This window comes from Eleutherodactylus coqui, chromosome 2 (assembly GCF_035609145.1).
Source record: "Eleutherodactylus coqui strain aEleCoq1 chromosome 2, aEleCoq1.hap1, whole genome shotgun sequence".
Taxonomy (NCBI): Eukaryota; Metazoa; Chordata; class Amphibia; order Anura; family Eleutherodactylidae; genus Eleutherodactylus; species Eleutherodactylus coqui.
Window position 1 is genome coordinate 122,464,231 of NC_089838.1, and position 26,530 is coordinate 122,490,760.

Here is a 26,530-nt window from a genome sequence, read left to right on the forward strand (position 1 = left end):
CAACCTCTGCAGTGTGTGCCTGCGGTTCCTCCTCATGGCAGACGCACTTCTAAATAGACATGAGGGTGGTGTGGCATGAGGGCAGCTGAAGGCTGCGCAGGGACACTTTGGTGTGCGCTGTGGGGGGGAGGGGGGGCGGTTGGGCAGCATGTAACCCAGGAGAGGTGGCAGCGGAGTGTCATGCAGGCAGTGATTGTCCTTTGTTGGAGGTAGTGTGGTGCTTAGCTAAGGTATGCCATGCTAATGAGGGCTTTTCAGAAGTAAAAGTTTTTGGGAGGGGGGGGGCCCACTCTTGCCGCTATTGTGGCTTAATAGTGGGACCTGTGAACTTGAGATGCAGCCCAACATGTAGCCCCTCGCTTGCCCTATCCGTTGCTGTGTCGTTCCCATCACTTTCTTGAATTGCCCAGATTTTCACACAAGGAAACCTTAGCGAGCATCGGCGAAATACAAAAATGCTCGGGTCGCCCATTGACTTCAATGGGGTTCGTTACTCGAAACGAACCCTCGAGCATCGCGAAAAGTTCGTCCCGAGTAACGAGCACCCGAGCATTTTGGTGCTCGCTCATCTCTATCACTGACGTATTTTGGAAAACATTTAACAAAAGAAGAAAAAAAAAAGAAATGGGCCTATCTTGTGTTAAAGTTATGTAACGGATTGTTTTGATGATGAATATCAGGAAATGCTTGTTTTTGTTTACCTTGCAAGTAATTTTCTTGTTTCCTTAGTATTCTAAAGTAATGTATTTTGTTTTTACTATTACATATTGGCTTTTTTTTCATCACAGTTTTTATTGTAACAAAACTAGAGTGTTTTATTACAGCATCTTGAAGGACATGTTTACATGATGTTTCCTAGTAATGACATCTGTGTTAAGTACAACTAAGGCCTCATGCACACGGCGGATTTTTGCTTTGGAATCCAGAGCGGGGGTGTCCGACTACGGATTTCGCAGCAATAACCCTCCATAGCATGCTAGGGAAAAGTGATTCTTCATGCACACAAACGGAAACCAATTGTGGTTTCTGCTCGCGGATGAAAAATCGCAGCATGCTCCATTTTCCTGTGGTTCCCACATGGACAGCTTCCATTGAAGTCAATGGAAGCCGTCCCATCCGCAGCCTGTCCGCACTTAACATTGGGGATGGGCCACGAATTCCGTGGGAATAGCAGGAGTTGAAAAAAAATCTGTACTGCGCATGTCCGATGGTGAGCCGTGTGAACCATCCACAGTACAAAAAAGAAGAAGATAATACAGGTACGCGCGGGTACTGGCTTGGCACAGGGTTGGATCTGCTGCTGGCTCCCGCATGCGGAATCCGACCCACTCGTGTGGACCCGACCTATATCAAGCTGCATATTTACATCATATAGACTAATTAGGGAAATTTACCTAGTAGGTAGGGCTTATTAAAAAGCGCACTGACATGTGTCAAATATATTATCCCTAACATCTCTCCAGACCCACCTACCTACTGTACCTACAGGAACCTTAAGCCCATTCACACCCAGGGCTTTGCTGAATCCCTACAGTCCTCTCTGTCCCCTATCTCTCTCCTCTCCTGCCCCAACCTGGCTGCCGCTCACTACAACACCGCTCTCAAACATGCCATGGATGAAGCCTCCCATGACTCGAGCCATCTGATGTAGAACGCGGCAACCCTGGCTCACGCCTCAAACGCGCTTCATCCAGCGGTGCTCTAGAAGTGCTGAACGGCTGTGGAGGAAGTCGCAAACATCTGCAGACTTCCTCCACTACAAATTCATGCTCAGAACCTACAACCTTGCCCTCCACCACGCCAAACAAGTCTATTTCCCCTCTCTAGTCTCCTCACTGTTGCACAACTCTAAACGACTCTTTGATACTTTTCACTCCCTTCTCAGCCCTAAACCGCAGCCCCCTGTGACGGATCTCAGTGCTGTTGAGTTGGCTGCCTACTTCAAAAAGAAAAATTGATGACATCCGTCAATAAATAACTTCCCGATCCCAGACTAGCCCTGAGCCTAGTCTTGTCAGCACTGCATCTAGCTCCTGCTCACTGTCTGTACTCAGATCAGCGACAGAGGAAGAAGTCTCCAAATTGCTCTTCTCTGCTCGCCCCACCACCTGCGCTAGCGGCCCTCACACCTCCTCCGATCCCTCTCCCCAGTGGTCATCTCCCATCTCACCACTATATTCAACCTCTCTCTGACCTCTGACATCTTTCCCTCTTCTTTCAAACACCCCATCATATCCCCACTGCTAAAGAAGCTGACTCGACGCGACTGATGCTGCCAACTACCGACCCATCTCTAATTTCCCCCCTGATTCTTTCCTTCATCTCCAAACTACTAGAACGCCTAGTCTACTCCCGCCTTGTAAGCTATCTATCAAAGAACTCTCTCCTAGACCCCCTACAGTCTAGCTTCCGACCCCAACACTCAACAGAAACTGCCCTTACAAGGGTATCCAATGACCTACTGACAGCCAAATCGAGGGGTGATTACTCCCTACTGGTCCTCCTCAACCTATCCGCAGCATTTGACACTGCTGACCACAAACTCCTCCTCAGTATGCTTCACTCCATCGGCCTAAAGGACACTGCTCTCTCCTGGTTCTCCTCCTACCTATCTGACCGCTCAGTCAGCATCTCCTTTGCTGGCTATACCTCCCCTCCTCTTCCCCTTGCTTTTGGGCTCCCCCAGAGCTCGGTCCTCGGCCCCCTCCTTTACTCTATCTGCACAGCCCCTATTGGACAAACCATCAGGAGATTTGACCTCCAATACCACCTCTGTACTGACGACACCCAGCTATACACCTCTTCCCGTGACATCTCTGCACGTATCCTCCAAAACATCACTGACTGTCTGTCCGCTGTCTCTAACACTATGTCCTCTCTCTACCTAAAACTAAACCTTTCTAAAACTGACTTATTGGTATTTCCACCCTCCACTAACCGACCTCATGCTGACATCTCCATCTCCGTGTGGCGCCACCATAACTCCTAGACAACATGCCCGCTGCCTTGGGGTCATATTCGACTCTATTTATCATTTACCCCCTACATCCAATCTATCGCCTGAACATGTCCGCTGCACCTCAAGAACATCGCAAGAATCCGCTCTTTTCTCACTGTGGACATGTTAAAAACGCTTACTGTTGCCCTCATCCACTCTCGGCTTGATTATTACAACTCGTTGCTGATCGGTCTCCCCTGCACCAGACTCTACCCTCTCCAATCCATCCTGAATGTGGCAGCCAGGCTCATCTTCCTGTCTAGTCTTCCTTCTACTCGGACGCCTCTGCCCTGTGCAGGTCACTGCACTGGCTGCCCGTTAAATACAGAATTCAATTTAAACTCGCTACCTTCATCCACAAAGCCCTCCACAGCGCAGCGCCCCCTATATTGCCTCCCTCATCTCAATCCATCACCAAGCCCAGGCTCTCTGCTCTGCTAACGAAACCAGACTGAGCGCTCCTTCAATTCGAACTTCTCATTCCCACCTCCAAGACTTCTCCAGAGCAGCACCGGTCCTCTGGAACGCACTACCAAAGGCTACCCGGGCAATCCAGGACTGGCAGAACTTCAGGCGTGCTCTAAAAATGCACCTCTTCAGGGAGGCATACCGCATACCCTAAACAAACCCCTCTCTACTCCGCCTGATAACATGCTCCCTGACCTATTGACTGCAATCCCTGCTAGCCATCATAAACTGCTCCTGCAGTCATACCGATTCTGCCGTCACACAGCTAAATGTCTGACCATTGTCTATGTGTATAACATTGCTCACTCTCCACCTCGCCATACCGTGCACATCTCCAGCCCTTTACCTTCTGTATCACCCCATTACTTGTTGGAGCAGGACCCTCACCCCTATTGTTTCCATCAACTTATTACTATATGTTACCATGGTTCTGTAATTTTTGTATTTTTTTGTCTTTCTGTATTGCCCCTGTCTATGTAAGCGCTGCGGAATATGTTGGCGCTATACAAATAAAGATTATTATTATTAGGAAGCATGTACCTCTTCATGCATTAGGTGCATGTCATTCCAGGGTAAATTTTACTTAGACTGGAATATAAAATGTAGTTTCAAGTAAATTTTCCCACTATGACTTTTATAATGTGAGCTGTAAAAAAGTTATGGTGGTCAGAAGATGTTGGCAGAAAATAATTTTTTTAGGGATATTTCATTTTTTAAAAGTAGTATAGCAAATACAATATAAAAGGGCTTAATCACACGAGCGTACATCGGCCGGCCTCCTGTAGTAGTCTATGCAGCCGCCTCCCCGACCAGGCACTTTTACATTGCGGAAATATGTCCCTGAGCACTGATGCATTGTAAACCAATGCATCAGAGGGGCATATATTGGCCCGGGCGTGAAAACCCGGACGATATACGTCCATGTAAATAAGCCCTAAAATTGTGATATTGTTGTACTTGTACTGACCAACAGAGTAAAGTTATCATGGTATGTTTACTACAGTATGCATGCCATAAAAACAAGCTCCCCACACCACAAATATGGCGCAATTGTGCTTTTTTCCATTTTACTCAAAAATTTTTAAAGGTTTTTCAGTAAATGATATGGTACATTGAATATTATCCACTGAAAAATACAACTCGTCCTGTGAAAAACAAGCTCTCAGACAGCTGCGCTAGGATTTTTAGAAAGTGGGGAGGAGAAACCAAAAATGAAAAAAAATTACCACGTCCTTGAAGGGTTAAATATTGGATTTACTTATATGTCTTGGCCATGTGAAAGGTTTGTTTACACCCTGCAATTTCATGGCACCTCTATTGTAGATACATGGCACCTTTGTTAAAGGGGCACACTATGGCACAAAGAAAATCTGAATGCTGGAGGCCCCACCACATGGCCCCACCGATCCCTACAAGAGTGTCCTGAGCATCCCATGCCTCTCTAGTCAATGTCTAAAGGCTAGAGATGAGCGAACGTGTTCGTCCGAACTTGATATCCGTGCGAATATTAGGGTGTTCGGGATGTTCGTTATTCGTAACGAACACCATGCGGTGTTCGGGTTACTTTCACTTCCTTCCCTGAGACGTTTGCGCGCTTTTCTGGCCAATTGAAAGACAGGGAAGGCATTACAACTTCCCCCTGCAACGTTTAAGCCCTATACCACCCCCCTGCTGTGAGTGGCTGGCGAGATCAGGTGTCCGCCTAATATAAAAGTCGGCCCCTCCCGCGGCTAGCCTCAGATGCCTGGTGAGTTAGATGAGGGACAGTGCTGTTTGTACCGGAGCTGCTGTAGGGAAAGAATTGGTAGTTAGTGTAGGCTTCAGGACCCCCAAAGGTCCTTATTAGGGCCACTGATAGCTGTGTGTTGGCTGCTGTTAGCAGTGACAAATTTTTTTTCCCCTCAAAATCGCCTCTGCAGAGCGTTGCACCCGGCATTAGGGACAGAAGTGTTGCATAGGCAGGGAGAGTGTTAGGAGTGAGTGTAGCCTTCAAGAACCTCAACGGTCCTTTCTAGGGCCATATTTAACCGTGTGCAGTACTGTGCTGGCTGCTGTTAGCTGTGCTGCATATTTTTTTTCTTCTCAAAATCGCCTCTGCAGAGCATTGCACCCTCCATTGATACTGCAGGGAAAGAATTGTGTAGGCAGGGCCACAACACAGTTATTATTCATTGAATATACGCAGTGCGGCCTTTTGCTTGTAAAACAAGTGAAAAAAATTCTATTTGACCTGCCTCTGTCCGTCCTAAGGGCTGTGGACACGTGTCGGCTGCGTGTGCAACGTTTAAAAATCAGACGCACCCAGCTACGTTTTACTGCTGACTTCGCCATTTGCTTTCCTTAATTTGGAAAAAAAATACCTGCTCTGCCAGAGTTATAATAACTCTGCTACCCTCACGTTCTGTGACACATTAGCAGGGCCACAGCACAGTTATTAAACTTCTCATGTTCATTGAATATACGCAGTGCTGCCTTTTGGTGGAAAAAAACTGAAACATTTTCTATTTGTCCTGCCTCTGTCCGTCCTAAGGGCGGTGGACACGTGTCGGCTGCGTGTGCAACGTTTAAAAATCAGACGCACCCAGCTACGTTTTACTCCTGGCTTCGCCATTTGCTTTCCTTAATTTGGAAAAAAAATACCTGCTCTGCCAGAGTTATAATAACTCTGCTACCCTCAAGTTCTGTGCCACATTAGCAGGGCCACAGCACAGTTATTAAACTTCTCATATTCATTGAATATACGCAGTGCTGCCTTTTGGTGGAAAAAAACTGAAAAATTTTCTTTTTGTCCTGCCTCTGTCCGTCCTAAGGGCGGTGGACACGTGTCGGCTGCGTGTGCAATGTTTAAAAATCAGACGCACCCAGCTACGTTTTACTCCTGGCTTCGCCATTTGCTTTCCTTAATTGGGAAAAAAATACCTGCTCTGCCAGAGTTATAATAACTCTGCTACCCTCAAGTTCTGTGCCAAATTAGCAGGGCCACAGCACAGTTATTAAACTTCTCATGTTCATTGAATATACGCAGTGGGTCCTTTTGGTGTAAAAACAAGTGAAAACAAATCTATTTGTCCTGCCTCTGTCCGTCCTAAGGGCTGTGGACACGTGTGAGCTGCGTGTACAACGTTAAAAAATCAGACGCACCCAGCTACGCTTTACTGCTGGCTTCGCCATTTGCTTTCCTTAATTGGGAAAAAAATACCTGCTCTGCCAGAGTTAATAACTCTGCTACCCTCAAGTTCTGTGACACATTAGCAGGGCCACAACACAGTTATTAAACTTCTCATGTTCATTGAATATACGCAGTGGGTCCTTTTGGTGTAAAAACAAGTGAAAACAAATCTATTTGTCCTGCCTCTGTCCGTCCTAAGGGCTGTGGACACGTGTGAGCTGCGTGTACAACGTTTAAAAATCAGACGCACCCAGCTACGCTTTACTGCTGGCTTCGCCATTTGCTTTCCTTAATTGGGAAAAAAATACCTGCTCTGCCAGAGTTAATAACTCTGCTACCCTCAAGTTCTGTGACACATTAGCAGGGCCACAACACAGTTATTAAACTTCTCATGTTCATTGAATATACGCAGTGGGTCCTTTTGGTGTAAAAACAAGTGAAAACAAATCTATTTGTCCTGCCTCTGTCCGTCCTAAGGGCTGTGGACACTTGTGAGCTGCGTGTACAACGTTAAAAAATCAGACGCACCCAGCTACGCTTTACTGCTGGCTTCGCCATTTGCTTTCCTTAATTGGGAAAAAAATACCTGCTCTGCCAGAGTTAATAACTCTGCTACCCTCAAGTTCTGTGACACATTAGCAGGGACACAGCACAGTTATTAAACTTAGATTATTCATTCACTAGAGGCAGTGGGGCCTTTCGTTTTCAAAAAAGGGAAAAAATTATATTTGGCCTGCAGTCTTGCGCCAATTTATTTCCTGCCTGTGAAATCAAATCACTGGTAATACAGCATGCTGAGGGGTAGGGGTAGGCCTAGAGGACGTGGACGCGGCCGAGGACGCGGAGGGCCAAGTCAGGGTGTGGGCACAGGCCGAGCTCCTGATCCAGGTGTGTCGCAGCCGACTGCTGCGCGATTAGGAGAGAGGCACGTTTCTGGCGTCCCCACATTCATCGCCCAATTAATGGGTCCACGCGGGAGACGGTTATTAGAAAATGAGCAGTGTGAGCAGGTCCTGTCCTGGATGGCAGAAAGTGCTTCGAGCAACCTATCGTCAACACGCAGTTCTGCGCCGTCCACTGCTGCAAATCCGAATCCTCTGTCTGCTGCTCCTCCTTCCTCCCAGCCTCCTCACTCCACTACAATGACACCTGCTCAGGAGCGGGAACACTCCCAGGAACTGTTCTCGGGCCCCTGCTTAGATTGGGCAGCAGCGGTTCCTCTCCCACCAGAGGAGTTTATCGTCACTGATGCCCAACCATTCGAAAGTTCCCGGGGTCCGGGGGAAGAGGCTGGGGACTTCCGCCAACTGTCTCAACAACTTTCTGTGGGTGAGGAGGACGATGACGATCAGACACAGTTGTCTTGCAGTGAGGTAGTAGTAAGGGCAGTAAGTCCGAGGGAGCAGCGCACAGAGGATTCGGAGGAAGAGCAGCAGGACGATGAGGTGACTGACCCCACCTGGTGTGCAACGCTTACTCTGGAGGACAGGTCTTCAGAGGGGGAGTCAAGGGCATCAGCAGGGCAGGTTGCAAGAGGCAGTGCGGTGGCCAGGGGTAGAGGCAGGGCCAGACCGAATAATCCACCAAGTGTTTCCCAAAGCGCCCCCTCGCGCCATGCCACCCTGCAGAGGCCGAGGTGCTCTAAGGTCTGGCAGTTTTTCACAGAGACGCCTGACGACCGACGAACAGTGGTGTGCAATCTTTGTCGCGCAAAGCTCAGCCGGGGAGCCAACACCAACAGCCTCACCACCACCACCATGCGCAGACATATGATGGCCAAGCACCCCACAAGGTGGGACGAAGGCCGTTCAGCGCCTCCGGTTTGCACCCCTGCCTCTCCCCCTGTGCCCCAACCTGCCACTGAGATGCAACCCCCCTCTCAGGACACAGGCACTACCGCCTCATGGCCTGCACCCACACCCTCATCTCCGCTGTCCTCGGCCCCATCCAGCAGTGTAGTTCAGCGCACCGTCCAGCCGTCGCTTGCGCAACTGTTGGAGCGCAAGCGCAAGTACACCGCCACGCACCCGCACGCTCAAACGTTAACCGTCCGCATAGCAAAATTCATCAGCCTTGAGATGCTGCCGTATAGGGTTGTGGAAACTGAGTCCTTCAAAAGTATCATGGAGGCGGCGGCCCCGCGCTACTCAGTTCTCAGTCGCCACTACTTTTCCCGATGTGCCGTCCCAGCCCTGCACGACCACGTCTCCCGCAACATTGTACGCGCCCTCACCAACGCGGTTACTGCCACGGTCCACTTAACAACGGACACGTGGACAAGCACAGGCGGGCAGGGCCACTACATCTCCCTGACGGCACATTGGGTGAATTTAGTGGAGGCTGGGACAGAGTCAGAGCCTGGGACCGCTCACGTCCTACCCACCCCCAGAATTGCGGGCCCCAGCTCGGTGCTGGTATCTGCGGAGGTGTATGCTTCCTCCACTAAAGCACCCTCCTCCTCCTCCTCCTCCTCTGTCTCGCAATCAAGATGTGTTAGCAGCAGCATGTCGCCAGCAGTCGGTGTCGCGCGGTGTGGCAGCACAGCGGTGGGCAAGCGTCAGCAGGCCGTGCTGAAACTACTCAGCTTAGGCGATAAGAGGCACACGGCCCACGAACTGCTGCAGGGTCTGACACAGCAGACCGACCGCTGGCTTGCGCCGCTGAGCCTCCAACCGGGCATGGTCGTGTGTGACAACGGCCGTAACCTGGTGGCGGCTCTGCAGCTCGGCAGCCTCACGCACGTGCCATGCCTGGCCCACGTCTTTAATTTGGTGGTTCAGCGCTTTCTGAAAAGCTACCCACGCTTGTCAGACCTGCTCGTAAAGGCGCGCCGGCTCTGCGCACATTTCCGCAAGTCCCACACAGACGCTGCCACCCTGCGCACCCTGCAACATCACTTTAAGCTGCCAGTGCACCGACTGCTGTGCGACGTGCCCACACGGTGGAACTCTACGCTCCACATGTTGGCCAGGCTCTATGAACAGCGTAGAGCTATAGTCGAATACCAACTCCAACATGGGCGGCGCAGTGGGAGTCAGCCTCCTCAATTCCTTTCAGAAGAGTGGGCCTGGTTGGCAGACATCTGCCATGTCCTTGGTAATTTTGAGGAGTCTACCCAGGTGGTGAGCGGCGATGCTACAATCATTAGCGTCACCATTCCTCTGCTATGCATCTTGAGAAATTCCCTGCAAACCATAAAGGCAGCTGCTTTGCGCTCGGAAACGGGGGCAGTGGAAGACAGTATGCCGCTGGATAGTCAGGGCACCCTCCTGTCTATTTCTCAGCGCGTACAGGAGGAGGAGGAGGAGCATGAGGAGGATGAGGAGGAGGGGGAAGAGACAGCTTGGCCCGCTGCTGACGGTACACCGGCTGATTGCCTGTCATCCTTTCAGCGTGTATGGCCTGAGGAGGAGGAGGAGGAGGAGGATCCTGAAAGTGATCTTCCTAGTGAAGACAGCCATGTGTTGCGTACTGGTACCCTGGCACACATGGCTGACTTCATGTTAGGATGCCTTTCTCGTGACCCTCGCGTTGCACGCATTCTGGCCACAACGGATTACTGGGTGTACACACTGCTCGACCCACGCTATAAGGAGAACCTGCCCGCTCTCATTCCCGAAGAGGAAAGGGGTTCGAGAGTGTTGCTATACCACAGGACCCTTGCGGACAAGCTGATGGTAAAATTCCCAGCCGACAGCGCTAGTGGCAGAAGGCGCAGTACCGAGGGCAAGGTAGCAGGGGAGGTGCGGAGATCGAGCAGCATGTACATCCCAGGCAGTGCAACAGTCTTTAAGGGCCTGGACAGCTTTATGGCTCCCCACCAAGACTGTGTCACCGCTCCCCAGTCAAGGCTGAGTCGGCGGGAGCACTGTAAAAGGATGGTGAGGGAGTACGTAGCCGATCGCACGACCGTCCTCCGTGACGCCTCTGCCACCTACAACTACTGGGTGTCGAAGCTGGACACATGGCCTGAACTAGCGCTGTATGCCCTGGAGGTGCTTGCTTGTCCTGCGGCTAGCGTCTTGTCGGAGAGGGTGTTTAGTGCGGCTGGGGGAATCATCACAGATAAGCGTACCCACCTGTAAACCGCCAGTGCCGACAGGCTAACACTCATCAAGATGAACAAAGCCTGGATTTCCCCAGACTTCTCTTCTCCACCAGCGGACAGCAGCGATACGTAAGCAATACGTAGGCTGCACCCGCGGATGGAAGCTACGTTCTCTCTCACCATCCAAAACGGGGACATTTCTGCTTCATCAATCTGTGTCTAATATTCCTCCTCCTCCTCCTCCTGCTACTCCTCCTGAAACCTCACGTAATCACGCTGAACGGGCAATTTTTCTTAGGGCCACAAGGCTCACTCAAATAATTTTTCTAAACAATTTTTAAAAGTTTCAATGCGCTTAAAAGCGTTGGAACTGTAACTTGAACCAATTTTTCGTTACACTGGGCTGCCTCCAGGCCTAGTTACCACTTAAGCCACATTAACCAAAGCGATTAATGGGTTTCACCTGCCCTCTTGGCTGGCCATGGCCAATTTTTGGGATGTACATTAGTACTGTTGATACAGCAATTTTTGTGGGCCCTCGCCTACAGTGTAATCAAATAAATTTTTAGCCCACCTGCATTAAGCACGACATTACTACCTCAGCTGTGTTGGGCAATGCAATGGGATATTTCTATGTACCGCCGGTGGCTTCCTGGCACCCACCCAGGCAGTGGGTCCACAGGGAATTATAAATGCATCTGTTTCCACTTGTAAAGAACCCCAGTCTGACTGGGGCATGCAGTGTGGGCCGAAGCCCACCTGTATTACGCACGTCATTACTACCTCAGCTGTGTTGGGCAATGCAATGGGATATTTTTGTGTACCGCCGGTGGGTTCCAGGGAGCCACCCATGCTGTAGGTGCACACGGAGTGTAACCTACATGTGTCCACTTGTAAAGAACCCCAGTCAGACTGGGGCATGCAGTGTGGGCCGAAGCCCACCTGTATTACGCACGACATTACTACCTCAGCTGTGTTGGGCAATGCAATGGGATATTTCTATGTACCGCCGGTGGCTTCCTGGCACCCACCCATGCTGTGGGTCCACAGGGAGTGTAACCTACATGTGTCCACTTCTAAAGAACCCCAGTCAGACTGGGGCATGCAGTGTGGGCCGAAGCCCACCTGTATTACGCACGACATTACTACCTCAGCTGTGTTGGGCAATGCAATGGGATATTTTTGTGTACCGCCGGTGGGTTCCAGGGAGCCACCCATGCTGTCGGTCGACAGGGACTTCACAATAGGGAGTTGTACCTGCCTGTGTCTATGAATTAAAAAGCCCGGTCTAACTGGGGCATGCAGACACCTTGACAGAATGAATAGTGTGTGGCACATAGGTTCCCCATTGCTATGCCCACGTGTGCAGCTCCTGATGGCGGTGGCACAGGATTCTATTTCTCATTGCTTCTGTACAGCATTGTGGGCTATCGCCCCGCCCCTTTTAAAGAGGGTCGCTGCCTAGCCGTGCCAACCCTGTGCAGTGTGTGCCTGCGGTCCCTCGTCATGGCAGACGCACTTCTAAATAGACATGAGGGTGGTGTGGCATGAGGGCAGCTGAAGGCTGCGCAGGGACACTTTGGTGTGCGCTGTGGGGGGGAGGGGGGGGCGGTTGGGCAGCATGTAACCCAGTAGAAGTGGCAGTGGAGTGTCATGCAGGCGGTGATTGTGCTTTGTTGGAGGTAGTGTGGTGCTTAGCAAAGGTATGCCATGCTCATGATGGCTTTTCAGAAGTAAAAGTTGTTGGGAGGGGGGGGGCCCCACTCTTGCCGGTATTCTGGCTTAATAGTGGGACCTGTGAACTTGAGATGCCCAACATGTAGCCCCTCGCCTGCCCTATCCGTTGCTGTGTCGTTCCCATCACTTTCTTGAATTGCCCAGATTTTCACACATGAAAACCTTAGCGAGCATCGGCGAAATACAAAAATGTTCTGGTCGCCCATTGACTTCAATGGGGTTCGTTATTCGAAACGAACCCTCGAACATCGCGGGAAGTTCGTTTCGAATAACGAACACCCGAACATTTTGGTGTTCGCTCATCTCTACTAACGGCCCATTTAGACACAACGATTATCGCTCAAAAGATGGCTTTTGCACTATAATCGTTGTGTGCCTTTACAGAGCAAGGTGATTGCTTAAACGCTGAGTGATCACCTTGCACTTCGAGCGGGGTATGCAGATGTCTTCTGCATCCAGCTGTTCTCTGCTTGGAGTGCCCTGCTGTTATACAGCTGAGCGCTCTGTGTGGGGCCGCTTGTCTTCTGCATCCAGCTGTTCTCTGCTGAAAGACAAGGATCAATGACTGCTTAACAAAAACTGATGTCAGTGCAGTTACACATAATGAGTATCGCTCAAAAGACGGCTTTTGAGCAAATTTTGAGCGATAATCATTGTGTCTAAATGGGCCGTTAGAGGCTGCTGGAAACAGTTGAGTACAGAGCTCTGTAAAAAATGTGGCAGAAAAACATAGTACTAATTAATTTTAATACTGTCTTATTTCAGGTTCAAAAAGTCACCCAAGAATCAGCAGTGTTTGAGCAGTTAACACCTGGTACAGTCTATGCATTCTCTGTTTCCACAGAGAAACAGTTCTTTAGAGATAGTGTGCCTGTTACACTACACATCCAATCAAGTAAGTGTTTAAGACAACTTGTCAACTTGTGTTGCTAAAGTCACCAAACAAACATTAATTATCATCCTGATTGCCCGTAGTTGGTCAACTTACCTGAATCTGGTAGTTTACATGGGACAATTATCATAGAATCATAGAATGGTAGAGTTGATAGGGACCTCCAGGGTCATCAGGTCCAACCCTCTGCTCAGTGCAGGATCACTAACTCATCCCAGCCTTTGTTTGAACACTTCCATTGAAGGCGAACTCACCACCTCCCGTGGTAACCTGCTCCACTCATTGATCACCCTCACTGTCAGAACGTGTTTTCTAATATCTAATCTGTGTCTCCTCCCTTTCAGTTTCATCCCATTGCTTCTAGTCTTTCCTTGTGCAAATGAGAATAGGGCTGATCCCTCTGCAGTGTGATAACCCTTCAGATGTTTGTAGCAGCTATTAAGTCTGTATGTAGCAGCTAAGAAGGCTGAGAGGATAATTAATAGCTGACTACAAATATATGAATGGCTGTCACAGTTGCTTGAGCAATTTTAAGTTCTATAGTTGTCCCATGTAAAACCACCCTAATAAGTGTCCCTATTGTGTGCCAGTACCTACAATAATGTTAGGGCATGAGAATGTTATGGAGCCATAGGTAGGGGAAGGAAGGGGGATGGACTGAATTGCTTTCTCTTCTCGCTATGACAGTGATATTTGCAGCTTCCACTAAGGAAATTACTGCTCTGGGCTCCCATTGAGTTTAATACTAAAAGTAAAAATCCATATGCAGTTAGCTCCCCCTAGTGGTGGAGGCATGCAGCCTGATGATACATTATTGGAAAATGAAGGTGTTACTCCCAGAAGGAATTGGTGGGATTTCATTAAACATGGTAGATATGTACACAATATGTACATATCCAGAATAAATCATGGCAAATTGGAATTAATCAAACAAAGTTTATTACTCTTCAGTACAGATTTCAGTAAGTGTGCCTACCACGGGTACCTATACATTCTTGGACCCTTGCAAGCATTGAATCAATAACTGTATGAATATCTTGATGTGGTACGTCTCTCCATGCCTGTACGACTTGTGCAGACAGTTCTGGTGGGTGGTTATATGACGTAATGCATGTACCTATAACGTCCCAGACGTGCTCAATTGGGGATAAATCTGGAGACCGTATGGTCCAATCCATGGTTGTGAGACATTGCAAAATGTGTCTTGTGATGGCTGCAGTATGGGGATGGGCATTATCATTTTGAAAGATATCATTTTGGATGTAGTCATGAAGGGTATGACAACGGAGTGTTCCCCTTTGTCTGCATACTGGTATGCAGTCATTGTGTCTTCAACAACCACCAACGCAGTCCTGTTGTTAAAACTAATTGCCCCCCAAACCATAACTCCAGGGCCTTGAACCTGTGTGGCACTCTGAAATCACTGCAGCATGGGCCCTTTGTCCAAAACGTCAACTGATATGATGAGGATTATCACTTTGCCCCAGACAGAAATGAGACTTGTCAGATGTTCTCCATTCGTATGTCCAGTTGCATCTAGCAGTACACCACGTTAGTCATTGCTGGCAGAGAAATCGGGTTAATAGAATACATTGCATGGGGGTCCGAGAATACAACCAAGATTCAAGAAGTTGATTTACAATTGTTCATGGGGTGAATCTGACTCCAACTACTGCTTGGATCTGTGCTGCAGTCACCCGTATATCAGCAACTGCCATCCGCACAATTTGGTGGTCTTTACGTGGTGTTTTCCTTCTGCGTGGACCTGTGAGAGGTCTTCGAGTACTGGAGCCTTCCTGTGTGACTGAATAACCATGGTCTGTACTGACACTGCATTACAGCCAGTCCGTCCTTCTGGAGATTTTACAATCTGATGCCCCCACTTTAAACATGCCAATTATCCGACCTCTCTCAAAGTCAGACATTTGAATCCACAGAGTCTAAACTTTACGACATGGCACACTTGGTCACCAACAATCTGTGGACAAAAAGGCACCTTGTTACATAACAGACTTTACGACCTATAAATGAAAACAATGTAGCATTTTGCATAATAAAAGGCACCATAATTTGCATGCTAATGCACATACTTTATCCAATTTTTAATTATTTAATACCCTTCACGTGGAGATACGTTGCTTCAAGGTTAATAAATTCTCTACAACTCTGTCTGGGGCTAACACTTTTTGTATATCAGTTTTCATTTCAGAAAAGCAGAGCTCCATAGAGATACATTACTAGGAAATCTGGACCTAAAATATAAGTGTGGTGGATTAAGAGTATTGACATATGACTCTATGCTTTCCGTCAATGGTCCTAGTCTCAATGGGCACCAAAAGTTATAATGATTACCATTTGTTACACTGAAAATATTTACATTAAAGGGCCAATCTGGTGATTTTTAAAATTCATTATGTAGCCATCCCCTCAGTATATATAATTGAGGTAGTGTTACCTAGGTTGGTTATTTCTTTCTGTCTTGATCACTTTGTACTCAGATGGCCATATGATCTCAATTCTGAGCAGCTCAGATCTACTTAGGAGTTATATATTCATTTTCTAGTCAGATTCTTAGTTTGTGTGATGTTATTACATGGATCTACTACTGAAACAGCTTACAGGAGGATACAGGCACTCCCATCACTGATGATGATCACACAGCTCCTGTCACACAGGTATAATAGAGGAGATCACAGCTCATCCTCCTGACTGCATACTTATGATCTGTAGCTTATTTAGGTGAATAAGTTAAAGGTAATGATAATTAAACTGCCCCTTTCCCCAAGCAGGCAGAATGATACAATCTTAGCTAAGGCTATGAGAATGCATTATGGGAATGATGTGAAATTGAAAGTGAAAAATCTTAGCCTCAAAATGGTGGCTGATAAACATCAGACAGGGGGCTACACTGCAGGAAAGTGACTGAAACACACAGAGGAGACATCCAGAGTGCGACAGATAATCAGATTGGGGTGCAGGAATGGAAAAATGCTTTTTCGCCGGAGTGACTCTTTAATGTTATAGAGGTGTACATGGTGAAAAACACACATATCCGTAAAGTGAAATGGATTGTATGAAATCACAAAAGGTGTTCTTTTTTTTCATGAAACAGCACTAGTCTGAGGGCAGCTTCAGATGGACGCATGAGCAAAAATGCTCGCTACTACAGAGCATATTCACAGACGAGTGCCCTAGAATTGAACCTTTATTAATATCAAATTAAAACTAAGGGCTATAGACTAACTAACAGGTAAAAACAGACAAAGCACAACATATAAGTATCACGGTTGGAGAACCCGTGCTCCACAGCCTTCCCTATGGAGGGATCCCTAGATGGTAGTATATAGCTCCAAGGAGGAGGAGGAAGACCCCAAATAAAAAAAAAATGACTGCCACTCCACCATCAGGGCTGGTGGCAATGCTATCATTTTCTTTTCCTTTTCTCCTTTTGTTATTTTTTGGTTAGGGGATTGTAACAGAACCCAGGAATTATTGGGTCCTCTGGGGATCCTATTAGGGAGCTTAAGCTAGCATAGGGTCTTTTTATGGCCTTTTTAGGACATTATCAATCTGAGCATGAGTCTGTCTCCTTAATTGGACTTAGCATTTTTTAGGAGGAGGAGATTGTGCCTCCTGGGATCACACTCCTTGCTTTGCGTGGGTGATTCTGAACCTTAATCGCCAGTCCAGATCTTGTAGCAATTGAATCCATCTTTATCAAGACAATTAGGTTCCTGATGAGTTGTTGGTCCAACAGAAACGCGTCACACCCACTTGAACCTCCTCATTAATTTTGTTGTTGGCTCAACCATTTTGACTCAGGGACTATTTCCTGAACTGATCTATCTCTATATAGTGTATCAATTGTGTTTTATCATAGTAACTATCTCTGCTTGGATTGGGGTGACTCATTATTCAAACTGAGTCAATCCCGAAACAGACAATAATAGGAAATTGGAAACACCTGATTTATTCCTAAATAAATTCTGGATACTGGCACCTTTGCTTTTAGAATTAACCCTGATACCTAGCATACAGCCACATTCTAGTAGGGCCCTTCTCTGGTGTGGGGGGTTAGAGACAATCCAGCCAGGGAGTTTTTTTGCTTGAGGTTTTCCTCCTACTTCTTGGAGCTATATACTCCCATCTAGGGATCCCTCCATAGGGAAGGCTGTGGAGGACAGATTCTCCAACTGTGATACTTATATGTTGTGCTTTGTCTGTTTTACTGTTTCAGAACGTTTCGAGTCGCAAAATGTGACAAAAACTCGCCCATGTATTTACGCCCTTAGGTTGCTTGTAATACAGTGCAGCTGCATTCAGTTAAAGGCACTGAGCTGTAATATTAGACACAGACCATGAACAAAACTTGTGCAGTTTCACTAAAAAAGCAGATTCATTCACTTTATATAACCTCAATGTAAATATGGTATACGGTCGACATGAAAGGCATTAAAAATCATCTCACATTATATAGGGACAGTCTGATAAATTTCCTGGATGAACTCATTTCAATATCTTTTTGGGTAATTATAATTACTGATATTATTAGATATAATGTAAGCATTTAGGAAATTCTCTATATTGTACTACATTTCCATTGACTTTGATTAAAAAAAATCTGAAAAAAAGTTTTATTTCTAGTTTGTATCCTTACCATAATCACATTAATAACTGACTATACTTTAGTCAAACTTCACGATCTTGTTTTATATTGCTTATATATGAACATTTCTTTTATGGCAAGTCCCTAGTTCTGTAACATATGTAAACTACACAATGGATACAACGTCAATAAGTGTCACCTGGCAACTGACATCTGGACAGTTTGATGGATATATAGTCTCCATAAAAGATGGAAGCACCATGAAAACTGAAATGGTTCAACCAACTGAAAGGTATTTTTTTACTTGTATCTCATGTTTTATATTATACATTATCTGTAATTTACAGTAGTCACAAGTTATATTCAGATCTTGCGTAAACATTTCCCATATTCCGTTCACATGGGTCCTGTAACCTAAGATCTGGGCTGTTATATACTGTGTCCTTGTGTAAGGAACTACCCAGAAGAGGTTAATAGAGGCAGCCTCTGTGCATAGGGTATAATGGATGGGTGTAAGCCCGCTGCCTTTATAGGCCATGCAGTAGCTGGAGCTCAGCAGGAAGTGGTGGCCAGGGAGAGGTGCCCCTGTGGAGACGGTCTGAAGGTGCAGGCCTAAGGAGAGAAGGCGCTGCCAGGTCCTAAAGACATTGTGGACACATCACCGAGTGAGAGGGGAGCACAGCATCTGGAAAGAGAGACACCAGGAGCCCCCCTGAACCCACTAGAACCCCAAGGAGACAATGGAGCCATGATCTGCATAGAGACTTTCAATTACTGGTGCTGATTTTACAGGGCCCACGTACCATGGCTTGTGTAATCAGAAACCACTTAGGGGGATACTGGAACAGAGACACTTGTCCTCTTCAGCAACAAACTGTAAGTGAGATCTGCTCCAACCCGGATCATAAGTGTGCCCACTAGTACAGACTCACAACAGGGCAGTTGTATAGGGAAACGCTGCAGTGATTGCTAGTTAGTGCGATTATTACCTTGTCCCAAAGGACTGTGTACCCCTTCTCATGTCTGTGTCCCACTGTTAGCTGTCTAAGGGCAAAAATACATGGCTGTATGCGCAACTGTGCGCATGAACAGCTTTTTATTTATCTCTCTGAGTTTTCAAACTCCATGCTGCAGTACACAAGTTTGATTAAACAGCGGGAAGACAGGTCCTATTTTTTCTTGCCCATAATATTAATGGGTGACAACACTGCTAATGAAATCAATGGTTTAGTTTTGACCCGTTATGCGGCCGGGATTATCACAGCTGCATAACGGATCGAAATCATGCCCATATGAAGAAGCCCTAACTCTTACAAATGTCATAAAAGGTATCATATCCACAAGATTACTTGGCTTCTCTTGCTGAGAACAGTCATATTTTACAAGTGTCAATCATATAGTTTTGATTTATTGCTTATAGTAAGTAATGGACATAGAACTTAGTTAGTGCAAATAGCATTAAGTAACCATAGTTTATTTCCAGTTACTTCTGTTGCTACTTATGCTCATACTGGTATAATCACCATTTTTATATTCTTAAATAGATCATTGTATATTTTTGTTAACTCCGTGGCTCCATTATACCCTGAAACCTGCGCCCCCGCAACACTTGCACTGAAGGGCAGTTTTATGAAACACTGTGATTACCAGTATATTCTATTCACTAACCAGCAATGTAATTACGTTTTTAGGATTATGGAAGCAAAAATGTTTATATTTGGTCTTTCAGTGTTACTAGTTTGTTGGCTAGAGAAAACTACAAGTGACCACAGCTAAAACAGCTCTCCAAAGGGAGGGCCCCACAAAATAGATCTTCACATGTCCTCTTCACACAAAGCGCAACTTTTATAACAGTTTTCCACCATTTTTCTGAATTGTCTGATTTCATTTTACCTCTTAGCTACTTCTGTTGCTGAATCTGCTGCACTTTGCACTGGGTGAGAGACAGAGGTGTAACTTGAAGCTCCTGGGCCCCAATGCAAAACCTGTAACAGGGCCCCAACTATAATGTTATATTCATAGTACTGGGCTCCCTATATGGAGAAGAGAGGCCTTATGGACCCCTAAGGCTTCTGTGCCCGGGTGCAATCGCACCTCTAGCATCCCCTATAGTTATGCCAGTGGTGAGAGACCAGAGCATAGTGCATCTTGTGCACCAGTATTTGTCCAGTTTAGTTTGCAATAGCTAAAGATGTGTTAATGAACTAATTTGCATTAGTTATCTATTTTTCACATTATACAAATATTTTTAACATTTCTTCAATGCCTTAAAAGGGTTTTCCGGGATTAAGATAATGATGACTCTTTCTCAGGATAGGTCATCAATATCAGATTGATGGGGGTCTGGCACTCGGGGCCCCTGCCGATCAGCTGATGGAAGAGGCCGCGGGCTCTTCTCAGGCATGTGATGTCACGTTCATCAGTCACATAGCTTGAGAGTAGGTCAGTTCCCTTCAGCTCTCGCCCCAGTGTCATAGACAACTGCCACTTCAAACAGCTGATCGGACAGATCCCAAACATCATAACCCCACTCACTGGATATTCATTACCTATCCTGAAGAAAGATCATCAATATCCAAGTCCCATAAAAGCCCTTTAAAAAGCCAACTGTACATGTGTTTATATGTTATTGCACTGTTTTGGTGTTCTTGTAGTTGTACCCCAATTATTACAGCAAACATATCTGCAATTTTTTGTGTCTTATAGACAGTACATTTTCAATGGCCTATTACCTGGGGTTGAATATGGTATCAGTATTGTGACAACATGTGGATCGAAGCAAAGTTCTCCTGCAATTATGAAGCTCAGTACAGGTACATATAGTAGATTTAGGTTTGTATTTATAAACATTCATGTGATACAATGTACAGTAGCATAAAATAGGGAATAGTCTACTTCGATATGTATCTAAAGAAGGAGTTGAAATTGAATACTGCACATTATTGCCCCACCGTGTCTTTGGTACTGCTATAGGTACACTGGAACATACAACATGTTTTTATATCAAAAACACAGACCCACAGACTGAGGCTATATACGCAGACAGTATTGCCACATGCATATCATGGCAACACACAAATTACAGCTCTGTTTGCCCTCCATTTGCTGCTGTATGGTGCGCCTGAAGATAAAGCTTCAAAAGGAGAATACATACCAAATACAGGCAGGCAATGAGGCATAGCACAATTATGTTTGGCAAGAATCTATATGGAATCTATAGGACAATAAATCTCTGAATGCATGTATGAAAACTGGAGCTACACAAAGGTACAATGTAACACGTAGCAGGCTATGAAAGCCATATCACAGATTCAAACACAACACTATGTGAATAAACTCTAAGGCTGCCTGTCCACGGGCGAGTTTAAATTAAGTTCCCCATGGCGATAATCCGGCCGCAGGAAATACAGTTCAAGCTCTCCATAGTGCTGCTATTGAGAGCGCTTCCCCCCTGTCCACGAGCGGAGAATCATTGTGATTCCCTGATCGCGGCCGGCAAATTGCAGCATGCTGCGATTTGCCGCGATTCTCCACGGTCCTCCGCAGTCAGCCTATCTATTAGATAAGGCTGAGAGCGGAGATCCGGCTGCCGGCTCCTGCTCCCACGGCGGAGATCTGCAAAGCCCGTGGACAGGCGGCCTAAGGCTTTTAAACTTCTGCAACAAATCGATAGTATCTAACTACAGTAGAAGGCCTCCATCAAACTACAAATTGCATGTATGTGAAGCCGATGTTTTCCTATGGGTTCCTTCACACATGCAATGTTTTGTAGGATACAACAACCCGACACAAAAACTTTGCGGTCCCACGATATGCCCGCGACTGGTGAGGTTTTGTAGCCTATGTTTCACTATGTGGAGCCTTCCTCCCTGTTGCATCACATGAAAACGCGATTTTCCAGCGATGCAACTTTAACAGTAGGAAATCCTACTGTCAAAGCCTAAAATAAGCACTAGCTGAAGGAAAAACAAAACACATGCATCACCTTGGAAGTGCTGTCTGACGCTGCTGCAGCTTCCTCTTGGTCCCCGGCACTGTTTTGTTTTTCATCTCTTCTGGCGGGGATTGAAAAATCCCCACCTCCGGGAAACGCTGTCTGTGATTGGCTGACGCTTAGCCATTTACAGCCAGCGCTCGAAGAACCAATCACAGCCATTCATCAAGCACTGGCTATGATTGGCTAACTATCAGACAATCACAGCCACTGCTTCCATGAGGCGGGGATTTTTCAATCCCCAGCCAGAAGAGATGAAGAAGAAGACTGCCGGGGACTGAGAAGAAGCTGCAGCAGAACCCAGGGACCGCATCTAGGTGATGTATACTTTTTTTTCCCTGCAGCTACGGCATATTTTTGGGGTAGGGCTTATATTTCAAGCCCCTCCAAAAAATCCTTGCATGTGGTGCTACATGCAACTTTGTAGCACTACATAATCGCGGTATTACTGCGATTTTCTCTCTGCAATGCCATGTCGCCCATGTGAAGGAGGCCTAAATGTAGAGAACAATCAGTTTTGATGAATTTCCATTGTAGATCCTGATCCACCATCAGCCCTGGAAGTTCTTGGTCAAGAGGAACATTCCATTTACTTATCTTGGAAGTTCCCTCGTGGAAGATATGAGAAGTTTCGGGTAAGTGGTCATTTCATTAGTGAGCCTTTGTGTGTATTACACGTAACATGATTTCACCAACCTAAAAATCTAGAGCTGGCACTGTGGGAATATAAACCTGAATGATATATTATAAATTGTTGTTTTCCTATAGGTATTGCACACACAGAATAATTGTTTTGCAATATACCGTATGTTTTGCTTTATGGGAGGCACCACATGATAGGACGCACCCCTGTTTTAGAGGTGGAAAATAGGTAAAAAATATTTTGAACTCACCCAGAAACAGTGCAAGGGATAGTGCCAGGCAACGGAGCAGAAGGAGCAGCAGAGGTCTGAAACAGTGGAGCTCCGTGTCACAGCGACCTGATTGGTGGAGGCGGGGCAGCAGCAGCAGTTCCCGCCGGCGCTCACCACCAATCAGGGGCACGTATGGGCGGCAGTAGGGAAGAGAGAAAACTGGTAAGTAATCGCACATTTGTTCGCGCGACCACGATTTAGTGGGTGCGATCACGCGTTTAAACTCGCAACCACGCAAATAAATGCTGATGGGATAAATTTCGGCATGTTCGCTTTATAAGCTTTCCCCCCGCTTTTGGAGGAAGAGAAGTGCGTCTTATAAAGCGAAAAATACAGTACAATACATGATGATCATTCTAAATCATGTGATCTTTGGGATCACTACAGCTTTTGTGTTACTGAAAAGAGGCATGATCAGGCAGCTACACATGGCACGTCATCTACATACCTTTCTCTTTCTGATATGTAATCTGTAATGATAAGAGTAGTTGGTACTGCATTGTGCGTAGGCTATTAGTTTGGAAGTGTTGGGCAGACTTTAGCTAGGAGTGACCTATACATAGTACAATGGAAACATTAATGTGCTTGACTAACAGAGCTATGTTCTTAAAGGGAACCTGTCATTAGATTCATGCTGCCCTAACCACAGGTATACAAATCACTAAAGCTTGACAATGAGTCATAATCAGGGCCAGCATTGCCCTTATGTGAGTACATACCCTAAAGATATGTTCACATAAGGCAGAAACACTGAGTTGGGGCATTAAAATCCTTAACAAACCCAAATTGAGTAAGCTCAGTTCTGGTATAAAATCTGATAGGGATAAATCCATGTTACGTTAATATGCTGTGGGGCTCCAAATCAAAGGTGGTTATGGCAGCCACCATGAGAAAGCAATAGACACAGGCATCACGGTCGTGTCTTAGAGCAATCTGAGTTTATTGTGTACATTGTCTTTCTTATACAAAAAATAGTAGGCGTATCAGAGGCTAGTGTTACAGAGGTTGACCTGTTTTACTGGTACATAATTTTGTCTTCTCTATAAACAATGCTTTATTTGTTTGTTTGTAGACATCGTGTCTGGTACCCTGATTATCATCACACTCTACATTCTAATCACATGCCCTACCTAGACAGCAGTAAGAAACAAAGCATTCCATACAACCTTTTGATCAGTGTAACGAGATAAACAAGATCTTGGAGACATGATGGACACTTAAGATTACACCAGTACTTAATGTAATTAAGTACTAGCCTAAATGTACAAGCATTTTAGCAGAGCTTTTTATAGGACACAGAATAGAGTGTACAATTTAGGCCTACAGCCTCCGGAAACGTATAAAGATACATACATATATAAATTAATATGTTCATAACCCTCACAATCCCCCATTTTGAAACAGTCCATCTTGAAAAGAGCCTTTGTAGTGGTACTATCAGGGGTGCTAAGCCACCCCTGCCGGTCTTTATATCCTCTTCGCCGGATCCCCACTGTTGTTGCTCTTTTACGTATGACTGTTTTAACGATATCGTAGAGGGAGCGATTCCAGATAATTTGCTTGTCTCCGTATCCCACAGAATGTCCATAAATTGCAAACACTCAAAAGAATGAACAAAAGAAACAGTATTAGTAATGGGTGAAACATAAAATCCATCATCTTTCCTGCTGTAGGTGACCATCCAGTAAAAATATCATACCAGTTATACTCTGTGTCTACCTGGATCTTAGTACCTAGGCTGACTAGCTTATCTCCTACCCATACATTTTTCTAATTCCATAAGGGAGAGGTTAGTAACATCCAAATGCTTTTAAAGGTGTTCAGTATCTATCATTAGTCTTACAATTCTACCCAAGGATACTGTCAGAGTTGACATAGGGATAGCATCTGGGTACCAGTAGTACCTTAATGTTGCTTCAGCATCTGGCAAAAATGTGTAAGTTTCTGTAAATCTATGTATCACCGATATGTTCTGTATACATCCAGACAATGGAGTGGTGAGATTATACATACTGGTGGTTCCAGTTCGGTTGGCAACAAAGAATATATACATATTGGGGGCCAACTTCTATCAGCATATAGAAGAAGCAGGTAACACCGTCCAATCACATATGCTGATTGAAGGCTGCTGGAAACATGGCTCATATGCGGCTGTACTCCGTCCGCATGCTAGGCCATCCAGTGTTTCTTCACAGTTCTCTATGCCATGGGTTTTATTTTCACTATAAATCATCATACCTGTGAACTTGGGCAACCAATATTGTAAAGCATATAGAGGCGGTCCGAACACCACAGGTAGTACTACAGACTTACACATCAGGCTTGTGTCCTTTACATCATAAAAAGTCATTTCTCCAGTGCTATACTCGTCAGAGCATTCTACACTATCAGCCCGGGGCCGTATCCAGGATGCTACTGGAATTACATTATTGAGAATATTTCTCCACAATTTTTCATTATTTGTCATCACATCTGACTGCTTTGTCCCTCTCGTGAATCATATATACATATTGCAGGCTACATTGTGTATAGTTCATGAATTTACTCATATTTACAAACAAATCCTTTTAAACCGCAAAACCAGATTAAAAAGCGTTAATACATCCTTATCATATCCTAATGCAAGACATCGGGGGAGGAACAAGGAAGGCATGCATTGTGCCTGAACATTTATCAATCTAGAAACATCCTGTCCTACCCCAGCCATTTTATTCTTCATCACCTCTAAATCTATAGAGTTCAGAACCCCTACACCTGTACCAATTCCCCCTAATAGGGTATCATACCATTTTCGTTTTCCTCTGGTGCAGGGTTTCATTGCCTGAAGAGAAATATTATAATGCAATATGGTTTTCTGGCTCTTTGTGGATGATAAGGGGTGTCAAATGCCTGGGAGTTACCCAGGGCAGACATGAAGTGTTGCATTATTTCACCTGTGAAATGTGTACCTCTATCTGACTCGATTACCTCTGGTACCCCGTATCTGCAGATTACCTTATTCATGAGCTTCTTTTCGGTTACCTGCTCATTTACTTTTGTAACAGGGTACGCCTCCAACCTGAAAAACATCAACAACAAGCACATATTCATACTTCCCAACACGTGGGAGCTGAATGTTGTCAATTAGCAATCCCTGAAATGGGTAGAGTGGTCCTGGCAAGTGCCTTTGTGGTCAATTTACTTCTACCCTGTTGCTTACGGCATAGCTCATGCAAAACTGGACAAATGATGTAGCATCTACAAAGAACCCAGGGGGCAACCCTTTCTCTCTCAAGCGTAGGTAACATAGCTGCCTTCGATAGGTGAGTCTTTCCATGGATCAGCTGGGCCATCATGGGGTACAGGGATCGTGGTAGGCAAGTTACTGACTGTTTGCCATACGCCACCCTGTTCTACTGCTCTCATATTAGTCCATTTATCTTTTTCTTCTTTGCTGGCTTGTGACTGTAATGTCTTTAGTACATCAATGTTCAAATTTTTATCAAAGTCCAAATCATAGTCTCTGACTTGTGCGGTCAGTATCTTCTTTCCTTCTTTCTTCCACGGCTTGAGGGCCGCTGTCTGCGCTGAAGTCTGCTAGGGCGTTGCCTTTTGCTTCTGCACTCTTGGCTTTAGTATGAGCTTTCACCTTCAGGATTGCTACTTTGTCTGGTAGGAGTAGGGCTTTCATAAGGTTCTGTACTGCTACACCATTCTCAATGGGT

At 45.9% G+C, this 26,530-nt stretch overlaps 1 protein-coding gene across 1 annotated transcript in view; it reads left to right on the top strand.

The window, feature by feature from the left end:
* The window catches only part of PTPRQ (protein tyrosine phosphatase receptor type Q), a 377,099-nt gene that overhangs the window by 42,016 nt on the left and 308,553 nt on the right, over window positions 1-26,530 (top strand). The window contains exons 12-15 of the mRNA XM_066589856.1: window positions 13,186-13,315; window positions 18,060-18,210; window positions 20,625-20,731; window positions 22,450-22,547. Coding sequence (XP_066445953.1) covers window positions 13,186-13,315; window positions 18,060-18,210; window positions 20,625-20,731; window positions 22,450-22,547 — 486 coding nt within the window. The remainder of the gene's footprint in view (window positions 1-13,185; window positions 13,316-18,059; window positions 18,211-20,624; window positions 20,732-22,449; window positions 22,548-26,530) is intronic.